Source organism: Alexandromys fortis, unplaced genomic scaffold (assembly GCF_014885135.2).
Source record: "Alexandromys fortis isolate MF-2015 unplaced genomic scaffold, M_Fortis_MF-2015_v1.1 scaffold_8_9099976_23576923, whole genome shotgun sequence".
In the NCBI taxonomy this organism is placed as follows: domain Eukaryota; kingdom Metazoa; phylum Chordata; class Mammalia; order Rodentia; family Cricetidae; genus Alexandromys; species Alexandromys fortis.
The window spans coordinates 10,917,427-10,930,146 of record NW_026067899.1 but is presented as its reverse complement, the minus strand read 5'-3'; the positions used below and the strand labels follow the sequence as shown (position 1 = coordinate 10,930,146).

Sequence of the window (12,720 nt, the reverse complement as noted above, 5' to 3'; positions counted from 1 at the left end):
TCCAAGGACCACCCACCTCCATCCAGGTCTAGTAAGGTGAGCATCCAAACTGCCTAGACTCCCACAAAGCCAATACGTGCAGTAGGATCAAAAACCCATTGCCATTGTTCTTGAGGTCTCAGTAGTCCTCATTGTCCTCTATGTTCAGCGTAAATGATTTTCTTTACATCAAAAATTCTTTTCATTGCTGCAAGATTTTTCTCCCAAAGAAATTAAAGACTTGCCATTATTTCCTTTTACTCAACACCCTCCTTAGGAGAACAGCTTAACGTGTATGATTGCACTTTCTACCCTCCCTTTTCTTATGGGGTGGATGTCAGGGCTTTGCACATGCTAAGGCAAGCTCCCCTCCAAACTACATCCTTACCACTCGCTCATCCTTAAGCTGCCAATCCATCTCCCTCATGTATTCAGCTGCAGACTGGATGTTCCCATATAGATTTCCATATCCCAAACTCAAAATGGTCAAGATCAGAACTGACGTTTTTATCATACCAGTGCTGTCCCCTCTCCCCACAAAAGCTCTAGTAGCTTCCTGAAATGCAAACTGCAAAGAGCCAGGGACCCCGGACCATTGCTTGCAGCCCTAGGAAGCCCTAAGAAGGGTCTGTCTGCCTAGCATCCCGCTCTTCCTTGAGCTTCAGCACTCCTTCTACTATTGGATTCGCTCCGCCTGGTTCCTCTCTGCTGTGCCTGGCTCCTGAACTTGTTGGTTTCACCTTCCTGAGCTCGCCCTCAGCGCCTCCACTAGAGACCCCTTCCTAGAAATATAATAACCACCCGCCTAGTTTTCAGCACACAGAGTTTCTAACTATTTGTTATTTCTCTCTCTTTGTATTTCTTGAAAAACAAAAACCAAAAATCTTGTCTTGTTTGTCACCAATCCATCTTCCTCATGGAACTGGACAGTCTGTGATGACATGAGCTGGTCTGCCTTGTTCAGGTGCATGTCAGCATGCAAAACATGCAAAGGAGGGTGGCGCACATCAATGCATGTATAAACATATACCATTTATTGCAACTGGAGTTCTACCTTTAATATTTAAAACACCCACATGGAAAGCCTATGCCAGCAGTTTTAGAATGTTAATGTAAGGTTTAGAGCCTTTTCTCCATAAATGAAGCTCAATAATATTTTTATGGTTCTTTTATATATCAATTCATGACAAACTAAACTTCAAGTCTCAGTTTTATACAGCTACCATGAGCACTTTAAGTAGTTAGATCTAGTTTTAGATGGTCTTAAAATTCTTTTTGGCCAGGTGTAGTGGCACAAGCCTTTAATCCCCACCCTTGGTAGGCAGAGGCAGGTGAGTTTGACGGCAGCCTGGCCTCCACAGTGAGATTCCAGGACAGACAAGGCTACATAGTGAGAACCTGTCTTGGAAAAAAAAATTCTAAAACAACAAAATAAAATAAAATAAAATTTATTATTAAAGTTTTATGCGACCAGAGAAAGACGCAAACTAGCTATGGTCGTTTGAAGGAGAAATATTTCCAAAAGGCTCATGAATTGGGATGCCTGGTCCCAGTTTGTCCTCCTGTTTGGGGAAGTTATGAACCTTTAGTAGGTGGTGCCTAGCTGGAGGAAGTATGCCTAGCTGGAGGAAGTACGCCACAGCGGGAAGGCTTGAGGGTTTACAGCCCTGCCCCATTCCCGCTTGCTCTCTTTGCCTCCCCGTGTGTGGATGGCAATGGAATCAGCCAAACTTCCTGCTCCCCCCTGCCACGCCTGCCTGTTACCAATGCCTTTCCCAGCATTGGGGTTCTATCCTCCTGCTCAAGCCAAAAGAAAGCCTTTCTTCCAGAAGCTGCTTCTGTAAGCAGCAACAGGAAACCAGCAGTAACTAAAACACTAACAAAACAAAACAAAAGCAGACCTTCAAGCCTTTACACGGGGAAAATAGAGAAGAAAGTACATGGCGAGGACATACTCAGAGGAATTTCCTCCCCAATTCTAGGGCAGTTTCCATTTTTAGTTAGGAGAGACTTATATAGAATTTAGGTTAATAGTTTTATTTTGGAATTCTAGATGTATTATATATTTATATAAAATCTCTGTGATTTAATGATATTTGAGATATGCTTTATAAATACTTAAAATTATGCGGGAAAAAAAACCCAAGTACATAGATGGGCTGTTTATTTATTTATTTACTCATTGGCAGCACTAAGTGAGGGCTCTCCCACTGAGCTACAAGAACATCCCTGTATTTATTCCTTAGCCTGTTCTGCTCACTATTCCCTTAAGGACAGGTTGCATACTTACTCAGAGGAACTTTGCAGACAACTCTTGCATAACCACGGGAACATTCGACTTTTTTCCAGGTTTCATTTGAAGCTATTAAAATGCTACATTTTCCATCATCGTTGTTGCTTTTATTTTCCCATTTGACAAATGTCACATCTAATCCATCTAGCCAGTTCCAAGACTGATCTAAAGAAGGATAATCAATGTAATTATATTTGTGGCTACTAATTGCAAAGCTTTAAAAAAAAAGCTTGAGGTTGAAATAACTCGTTTTCTTAGCATGGTGTAGTTTAATTAATCAATTAATTAATTACTTTTAAATGTATGAGTGGTCTACATGTATGCCTGCATGCCAGAAAAGGGCGTTAGAGCTTATTATAGATGGTTGTGATCCACCAAGTGGTTGCTAGGAACTGAACTTAGGACCTCTGGAAGAGTAGCCGGTGCTCTTAACTGCTGAGCCATCTCTCCAGCCCTATGGTGTTGTTTTATATGATGCTATTGTTTAAAACTAAAGCTCACAGGTTGTAGAGATGGCTCATTCAGTGGAGTGTTTGCCAGGAGAGCACAAGAACATGAGTCTGAGCCCTTAGACACCACGTAAAGAAACCAGACACCGCGGCACACGCCTATAAACCCAGTCAGTGGTGAGGTACAGACAGGACCCCTGGGCTTTGTTCGCCAGTCATTCTAGTTGTATACGTGAGCACTAGGCTCAGTGAAAAATTCTATCTCAAATGATAAGGCAGGGGAGCAACTGAGAAAGATATCCTATGTTGTCCTCTGACCTACACACACATGCATACATATGTGCATGCACATATGGACATGTGTGCATATGAACATAAATAAGGTGGAGAGAAATTCCGGAAGCTACCTGACAGTGACCTCTAGCTGCCACACAAATGTATACCCATTTATATATATACACACACACACACACACACACACACACACACACACACACAATGAACAAGGATACACCCAATTAAATTCATTAAAAATTAGCAAAGGCCTTTAAGCCTTAGTAGTAGATGTGGCCACTAACAGAAGGTCTTCCTTTCTAAAATGATGCACTTTTATTCTTTTAAATTATGTGTAGGTGTGTGTTTCTATAATGCGAGTGCAGCGTCTGTGGATGCTGCTCCCCCAGGCGCTGGAGTCACAGACAGTTGTGAGCCAACTGACGTGGGTACTGGAGAAAATCCTAGGGACCTCTGGAAGGCCGCAAGTGCTCTTAGCCACTAAGCCGTTTATTTCTCTTAGACACCCAAACATGTGTTCAGATAAAGGTACAGAATGCTTGCTTGCGATAAATACATTTAGGGACCGTGAGGGCTCAGGATCACCCCAGCCCATTATTGTTTTTCAGCGTATGATAAGTGTGTACACACCATTAATAATTCATTTAGACAGCTAATATTGAATCCATTCATTTTTTGAAAATGGCTTGATACTTTAGAGCTGACATTTATTTTAATTATTTAATAGTCAATTTTGTATAAAGTTTGAAACAGATTACCAAATTTTTACACTTAATTCATTTTTTATCAATTCCAGCTTCATCGTTCAAACCCTGTATCTGTTCTTTACTGAAAAATTCTGCCACAAACTCCTGTTAGATTTAACTGAGCTTATTGGAAAAAATAGACTCATAAGACTTAATTTTGAACTATGGTGAAACTGTTTGGAGTGTTGGAAAACAGGCATGGGCCACTATGCCCAACTTTAGGACATTGCGCGTGCGCGTGCATACACACACACACACACACACACACACACACACACACACACACGTCACTTACCGAGTGAATGCTGAGACAGTCCAAGCCAAACTCTCATAGTTATATTATAATTCTCCCTCATCAACCTGCTCACGAATTTATTCTCATTTTCATCTGCTATCGTGACAACAGTTGCAGAATGATCTGTTGAAAGGAAACAAATTGTATCTAATTAACTCCATGTGAACCATGTAAAGCAAGGGTTTTATTCTGAACTAGCCCATTTGGAGAAAAAAATAGTATTTATTGTGAACAAGACTAGTGAGAAATTTAAGCTTCATTCAGAGACTCTCTTTAAACTTTTGGCATTGACGGCAAAAATTGAAGGTACTTCCACAAATAATAGTTCCAAAGAAATCAGAAATATTTTTAAATTCAAAATCTGCATAAAGAAATTTCATAATTTTGAAAGCATGTATCTGGCAATGTTTTTTGGTTCTGGAAGTGCCAAATCAGCGAGACCCTTGTGTTTGAGCAGCTGGCTGTAATAACTGGAGCTTGTGGCTGTACGAGTATATGCTACCTGTATATTTCTAAGTCTCACCTCAAAAAGTATTTTTGTGTAGCTTGGATTTAAACTTGCTTATGCTCGAAAAAGAATTCAAAGAAGCCTGGCTTGTGACCTGAGGGAGCACCCACCCTCCTTCCACCGTATCGCCCACAGAAATGTGGTTGGTCACAACCCTCATAAAGATGACATGGGGGTGAAGAAGTGAATATTCTTTAAGCTTAGTATGTTTCTAAACACATACAGAAAATAGTGTTAAAAGTTACGTCAAATAGAATAGAAATAAATAATTAGTAGGCTAGGAAATTCATCCTAAAAGGGAAGAAAGTCTTCGCCCCTGCATTGACTGTGTTTAACACCATGCAGTCAGGAGATAATATCAAAGGTATTATCATCTTTTACAGGGCAGGAAGCTTAGAGTCAAGAAGATGCAGTAATTTCTCTGGGCTTTCAGAGTCAGCCGCTCGAGAACTTAAAAAGGTGATCGAAACCTTTGAAAAAAAAGAATGTTTCTGAGTTGACCGTTTTCAGGGTTCTGGGCTACGTGTGCACACTTTATGTCATTCCTATGATGCCCCCAAGCGTCCCAGACTCCCAGGTTTCCATTCTCACTGGTTAGATGAGAAGAGAAACCATTCTGTAACTTCTGCGGTGTCAGTGAGCCTACTCGGCCGAGAGTCGGGAAATGAACTCAGCCTGCCTGCCTCAAGAGCTTAAACATCTTACCTGCCCACACGCTACATGTACAGCCAATGTTCTCATTTTCCCCGTGGAGGAAGAGGCACAGACACATATGTAAATGCATAGATCTGTCTTATAATAGTTCTCATCATGTTTAGACATGTGGAGCTTACTAAGGTTCCCACACAACGTTCCTGTTATGTAGTTAAGCAGTGACTAAAATGTTTCCTAACCAGCCAACTGCCTCCACAATAGTTAGCAAAATAAATGAGCTATATGCCATCTGCCTGGGTACACAGTGCCCCGAGGATGAAATGAAATCGTTCTGATTTTTGAAATACCATAGGTGGCTTTCTTAGAAGTCATTTTACATTCTGATTGGAGGCAATGACTGGGAGGCAGTTAATCAATGCTGTTTGTTTTTTTTTTTTCCTGAAATGACTAAATATGCAGACTAAAGTCCTGTCCCTTATTTAGGTTCTGAGGAAGTGGGACAATCCTATTCAGAATGGATGGACAACTTATGCTCAGTTGGTTTTATTACCCTCGTCAGTATCAGCTTACTATTAAAAACCAAGTAATAGGTTACAGAGTCAATTATATTTTGCTCTTTAACCTCCTTTTCTAAGTGTCTTGAAGTATATTTAAAACGGTTTCATTCCTTATCACTGCTACTTGATATTAATAGATCACTTAGCATTTTCACTTTTTTCTATTTTTACTTTCAATATGCTTACTCTCATTTTGATGTTTATTTATTTGTTTTTGAGACAGGGTTTTTCTGTGTAGCCCTGGCTATTTTGGAACTCTGTAGACCAGGGTGGCCTCGAACTCATAAAGACCCACCTGCCTCCTGAGTGTTGGGGGTGCACGCCACTACCACCTGACTATTTAGTTTTAACACTAAAATCCTAGGATGTTTATTATAAAGGGAAGCCCTGATCCTTGAGATAGGCTTATCACTAGGCGGGTCTGCCACAAGCAGGGTCCAAGCACACTGAACGAGGGTATCTTTGCTCTCTTTCTTGGAGGCCTCATCCACATACTTCTGGTAATAAGCCACCAGGGCTTTGGAGATGGACTGTCGGATAGCATAAATTTGGGCCACATGACCCTTCACACGGACCCAAATATCCACATCAACTCCTTGCCCCGAAGCAGAACGGGGTCCAGGAACTTGTACTGCAGCGTGCGTGGCTCGATCGTCTCCAGGGGATGTCCGGTCACCTAGACGAGCCCGTTCCCCCTTCTGCAGTGTGCCCTGGCTGTGCTGCTTGTGTCTGAAGGCCTGCACAGACTGCAGCTGGCCCTGCGGAGCGGAGGGGCAAGTATGAGCTCCTCACAGCCCGGCGCTGCCACCGGAAAAGGAAAGCTCAGGGCCGCCCTGGCTCATTTTCAGGGTCTGCCTTTATTTATTTTTAAACCTTCCCCTACATGTATGTGAACCACCTGGTCCAGGCTGGCCTAGAACTATGTTGCTGTGGATGACTTTTAATTTCTGATTCTCAGACCTCATAGGTATGGGTATTATAAGCATGCGCCGCCAGTACACGTGGTCCTGGGGCTCAGGCCCAGGCGTGAGTGTGGATATGCTAAATGAGCCATGTCCTCACTGTACAGCAATCAGTATTAATCACGATGCAATACTCCATTGCGCTCATATGCATAAAATACTTAACTATTTCCCTACTACTGGACAATATGGCGATAATGCTACTATAAAACAAAAATGCTTTTAAAACACTGTCTAAAATATAGTAATTTCCCCCTTTATTTCCTTGAGAAAGAAATTGTGAAGAGCTAAATTATTCAAAAGAAACCAAGTGAATTTTTAACTTACCGAGTTCCTGACATAATTGTTTGGCCTCGGAGAAGCTGTACAGTGCCTGCTCCGCCGAGTAACAGTGGTCCCCGTACTGGACCCACTGGGAGCCATTCCTTTTGGCCACTGGACATTTTGATGAGTCTGCACGTCGGGACAGCTCTTTAGCTGTGGAAAAAATGTTAGATACAGCTGTCATAACACACAGAGGAAGGTCAGTATTTCCCTCAAATCTCATTCAATGTTTGGATAAGCGTCCTGGAACTCAATACATACAGTCCATACATACAATCCATACACCAGCTAAAGCCACCGTCTGGATTCTACAGATACTTTCTGGCTAGCTGTTTGGAATGCCATTTCCAAACCTCCTTGGTAGATGAGGTAAACACTTCTCCCTGAGGATGGAGTTTAACTAACTTAGTACAAGCGGACAGACAAACTGGGAAAGGAAGAAAACAGGCTTTGGCAGGCCTGTCAGAACTCTGAACCAATAATTAAATTTTGTTCCCTTGGCTTTCCTTTTATTGTGAAAATGGAAACCAACATTTAAAGGTTGACTTTAAAAATTGCAGCCACAGGTAAAAAAAAAAATTGGCAATTTGTCAATCTCTTTCAAAGCAAAGATGTTATCTTTTCAAGCTCTTAAAAGTTCTTCTGGTTTCTCCTTACCCTGTTTTGTTGGTGTCTCAGCTGTGCTGAGTAATGCTAGAAGCCCATGGAGGAAGGTTGGGCCCCTTGGAGCTCGTGAGTAATTCCCTTCCAAGAGCACAGAGCTGGAAAGAGGCTCAACAGGGCTCATCTGAGTCAAATTTCTGGCCTTGTCCCAGGTGGTGAGCTCAGTCCTGACTTCAGCTTCACCGTGTTTTCTGTGCCCCCTTAAACTCTCCCTGTGGGTTCTGCAGGTCACAGGGGTGGGTGGGGAGGGAGAACTTTTCTTATTTGTGGCTTTTGTGATTCCAGAAAAAAAAAATGGCTTCTGCCATTTCCTTTATCAAGAACCTTGTGTTGACTCGTCCCTTCTGCTTCTGTCTTCTGACAGGAGGCAGGACCAATCCTTTCCAATTTCAGTTGTTTGTCTTAGCCGTCCTATTTGAGCACTTCTGACCCCCAACCGTACTCCCCAGCCAGTCAGTTCAACGGCTGGAGGAGTGGGTGAGTTTCTGAACTGCTGCTGACTGAATGAACACGACTGTTAAAATCCTCATAAATTCCTCACTGGTGGAAGGACAGAGCTGTGACCAGCAAATTCGTGCCTTTACCACTTTGTGGAAGTAGCTGATGGGCCAAAGGGGTATTGCCCTGTGTTTGTGGTCACAGCTGTGTGGTGCTTTAGTAGATGTTCACCCATCAGCACCACAGGGCATATGGCCTCTTAACATCTAGAACTATCTGCAGCTGGGCTGCCTTGTGTTGCCGATATTCCTTTCCTTCCTGATCTTTATGAAGTTGTGTTTCCAATGCTTGGTTATTTTTTTTTTAAGGGCTTGCATCGTGATAAGTTCTTTGTTGTCTTTTTTCTTGTTGTTTGACACTGAGAATCTAATACAGGGTCTCTCAAGTGCTAGGCAAGCACTTAAACCCTGATCTACATTCCAGCCCTGCTGGGTTCCTGGTCAGGGATAGAACATTATCTAATGGATTTTGAAACGTTATCTCATATAGCTCAGGTTGGTTCAAGATGAGTTTGAACTTCTCATCCAGCTCCCAAGGAGTTGAATTATAAGGCACGCATCAGCAGGTCCAGCTTATGAGAGCTGGGACAGGACCTGTGCCCTCTGTATGCTAGGTAAATGGCCTACGAAGTTAGCTCCCGTGTACAGCCTCTGGACCCATTTTTCATCCTACCAGGAAAACATACATGACATATACCATCGCTTTAACTTTGTTTTCTGTTTTATTTTGAAACAGGGTTTTGTTTCTCTAGCTTGAGGCTACCCTAGAGCACACTACGCAGCCCTGACAGGCTCTGAGCTCACTTTTTTCCTCTTGAGTGCTAGGTTACATGTGTACAGTACCAGCACACACACCATCATCTTCCTCACGGTTCAGTGTACACTTCAGTGGTATAAGCCTAACTCATGGCACAGCAATCACTACTCCCCACCTGCAGAACATTTTCATCTTGCCAAACTGACACTCTGTACCCAGTACCTGTCTAGACCTCACCCTCTCTATATCCTGAGAGACCAGCCTTAGACGTCCTGCTATGTGAGCTTGGGGATTGGCGGTGCTTCATATAAGAAAAATTACATAGAATTTTCCTTTTTATCACCAGCTTATTTTGCTTAGCATATTGTCTTCAAGATCTGGCCATATGTTAGCATTTCCTTCCTTTCTAAGGTTAAGTGTACTCCTGTGTGTGTTTTACATATGCATATTTATACACATTTTTACACACATACATTTTACTTAGCCACTCATTTATTGGAAGATGCCTGGGTCCTCTCTGCCTTTGGCTGTTATGAATCATGCGGCTATGAAGGTGGCTGTACAAATATCAGTTTGAGTATCTGTTTTTAGTCTAACCCTGGATGTGGACTTGCTGGGTCATACAATAATCCTTTGTTTGCATTTTGAACGGCCATTCCCCACCCTGTGACGTCTCTTTTCTTGGATTTTTTTTCTGTCTCTGTGCGCTTTATACATATATCCCAACACTTTTCCTTAACATTTCCTTTCCCCCTATGTCTGAGAAGCTGGCTTTTGATGATGAGATTAAGGGAACACCACAGCCCTTGAGATCCATTTCTATGTGAAGCAAGAATCTTCAGATTCTAAAGGAAAATGTAGCAATAGAATGATGAATCTCCTTGGGAACAAATTCCCTGACAGATCCACCAATTATACATCCATTCACAAAATATCAGAAAGTGTTTTTTTTTTTATAGAATTTGCAGGTAAGCCTTATTTAAAACCTATAAAAATGTTCATTGAGTAATGATGTGTGTACATTCATATCAAATCCTAATAAATACACAGTTGCTCACAATCAAGTCTTACATTTTGTAGGCTTGTAACAAATAGCACCATCCTTAATAGACAGGCACTTTTCATGTTTCCAGATTCCTTTCGGATTTAGGATGAGACAGTTTCCAGGAGACCCTTGGGTTTTCCATGGGATGTAGTCAAAGGCACTGCCATCGGCCCATTCGAAGCTTGATTCGCTTCCCTGTTTAAGAACAGAATGGAGACCCTGAGCTCAGGCGTGTGACTTCAGAAAGAATATAAGAAGAACGCATGCATGGTAAGACACGAGTGATAATGATTTTCTTATAAATACTGTAAGTTTAGGCCTAGCTACAATGCCAGAGATTTGCTTTTGATCCGGGAATTTAGAGCATTTGCTCTGACAGAATGTAAGCAGCACTTTAAATTTAGAAGCAGAGTCATTATGTTCTGTCTCTGGACTGACTCGCTTGAAGACTGGATTTAGGAGAACACTTGCAAATAGCTTCCATTTACCTCTTTACCATAATTCAGGATTTAGACTCCGACCACTGTGTTGCTCTGAAATTTTTCTCCTGCTATTCTTTTCATTGTTAGTGGTGCTGGGAAGTGAACCTAGAGAGCTCACACACGCTGGGCAAGTACTTCACCACTGAGCTTTACCCTGGTCTCCAAAGCTGTTTTCTGAGCACCATAGCTTTGTGGTTTGTGTCTGGCAACATTGCAGAGGCCATCATACAGCAGAGGCTAGAAAAGGCAGCTCTCCCCAAGGAGCTAGACACGAGGAGACTATTTTCAGCCTTTGCTTGAATCCATAATCTTTTTTTAATCCATAATCTTACTGCACCTTTTCTCCCTCTTTCTTTCTTTCATTTTTTTCTCCATTCTTCTCAAAATATTATTTAATGGGGCCTACAACTCTTAATGGATGGCTATTTTTGTATGCCAGACATTATTAGAGGCACATGCGTAGAGATATAGGATTCAAATGATGGTACCAAAGATGTGATCTCAATATACTAATCTTCTTTAATCTTTTTTTTTTTTTTGAGAATTTCACAATTAAGTGCTGTATTTACATTATTTCCACCCCTGCCCATACCATCTCCAATGCCTCCTGTGTCCTCCCTTTCAAACCCAAGAGGTCTGGACCATATTAAGAATTGTGGTTGCTGGCTATATGTATTTTTGCGTTAAAATATAAAAGAAAATATTACTAGGTGATTTTACAATGAGGAGATAGGATTGCAAATGGTAGATAATTCATTCACTCCCGTGACAGATGTGCATCAATACTGAAAGGCTTTTCTCATTCTATGTCATTTACTTCATAGGAGTTTTCCAACTGGTCCTTCCCAAACAAGCTCCAGGGACCAAGGATGGAGTTCAGATGTGGAACACAGGGGCTTGATCACTACACCCACAACAGAAAGAACTCCAAACCAAAAGACTACAAGAATTTGTTGAGTTATTAACCCACAGAACCCTTGGGTCGGCCTGGACTGTGGGGGCCCAAAAATATTTCCAAGTTGACTTATCTCTAATTCCTTCAGGGTTATTGTGCTTCAAGGTTATTGAGACAAAGGTCTCACCTAGTCAGCAACCAGACAGTTCTGCTCTCTCAAGGTTATTGTCAACAGGTGTGGCTAACAGCCAAACCTTGTACTCCAGGAATAGGGAAGGAGATGTGTTCCTACCTGAAGCAAGAGTCTAAAGATCCATCTGAGGGTCCATTTCCATTAAGGAGATAACTTTGGTTTCCACCCAGGGAGTGGTTTGCCTATAGAATGTTTTGGTCTAGGATGTGAGTGTGACTTGTTAGAACTACAGGATGTTTAACTATGGTTGTAGCCCACAACTTTCAATTGGTCTGTTTATTTCCTTGTATAATGTTAATGTAGTTTTTTGTCTTACTCCTGCCTTTTGGGGTTAGGGCTATTTAAAGCGATTGAAAATTAAATGCAGGGGGCTGGAGAGGTGGGTCAGTGGTTAAGAGCATTGCCTGCTCTTCCAAAGGTCATGAGTTCAATTTCGGCAACCACATGGTGGCTCACAACCATCTGTAACGAGAGCTGCTGCCCTCTTCTGATCTGCAGACACACACAGACAGAATATTGTATACATAATAAATAAATAAATATTTAAAAAAAATAAATGCAGGCAAATTTCAGTACTCTCTAGAATTCCCTCCCGATACTATCCTATAGTTTCTCTTTTTTATTATTTTCATTCACATCTTCATATTCTTTACTATATTTCAAAATCCCCATGCCTCTACCCTGGCAAGAGGTATTTTTGTCGAGGCTGGTCCCCGACACTGGATATTTGCACTTTACAATTTTATTTATTCCACGCTTTTACAGCGTGGTAAGAAACAACCAGGAGTTAAACAGATATTATATTTTGAGTTAATATCTTATGCTAAAAATCTCCGATTTTCAAAGTCACAGCTTTTAAAAATTTCTGGAAACAGAGTGAGACTTACATCATGACTCGAGAGCCCAACCCAGAGAGGGAATCCATCACGGTTCACAATGTCTTCCAGGAAGAGCTGCTCGTCTAGGTTGTGAACACTTGCTAAATGCCCCCCACTTTGAGAGCACATGTTCAACGCTTGGTACCATGTCACCTTTTTCTGAATAACATTATAGATACCATCCTCATACGTGATGACCTCTGGCAGGGTACTATTGTGCTCTTGCTTGTAGTCGACTGTAACACCGAA

General features: G+C 41.8%; 1 protein-coding gene and 1 pseudogene across 1 annotated transcript in view; both read right to left on the bottom strand.

Annotated features, from left to right (window-relative positions):
• The window catches only part of LOC126488921 (lymphocyte antigen 75-like), a 115,433-nt gene that overhangs the window by 36,334 nt on the left and 66,379 nt on the right, over positions 1 to 12,720 (bottom strand). The window contains 5 exon segments of the mRNA XM_050122792.1: positions 2,270 to 2,437; positions 4,057 to 4,179; positions 7,065 to 7,214; positions 10,050 to 10,218; positions 12,481 to 12,707. Of these exon segments, the coding sequence (XP_049978749.1) occupies positions 2,270 to 2,437; positions 4,057 to 4,179; positions 7,065 to 7,214; positions 10,050 to 10,218; positions 12,481 to 12,707 (837 nt within the window).
• On the bottom strand, positions 4,765 to 6,876 carry LOC126489326 (40S ribosomal protein S16-like; annotated as a pseudogene).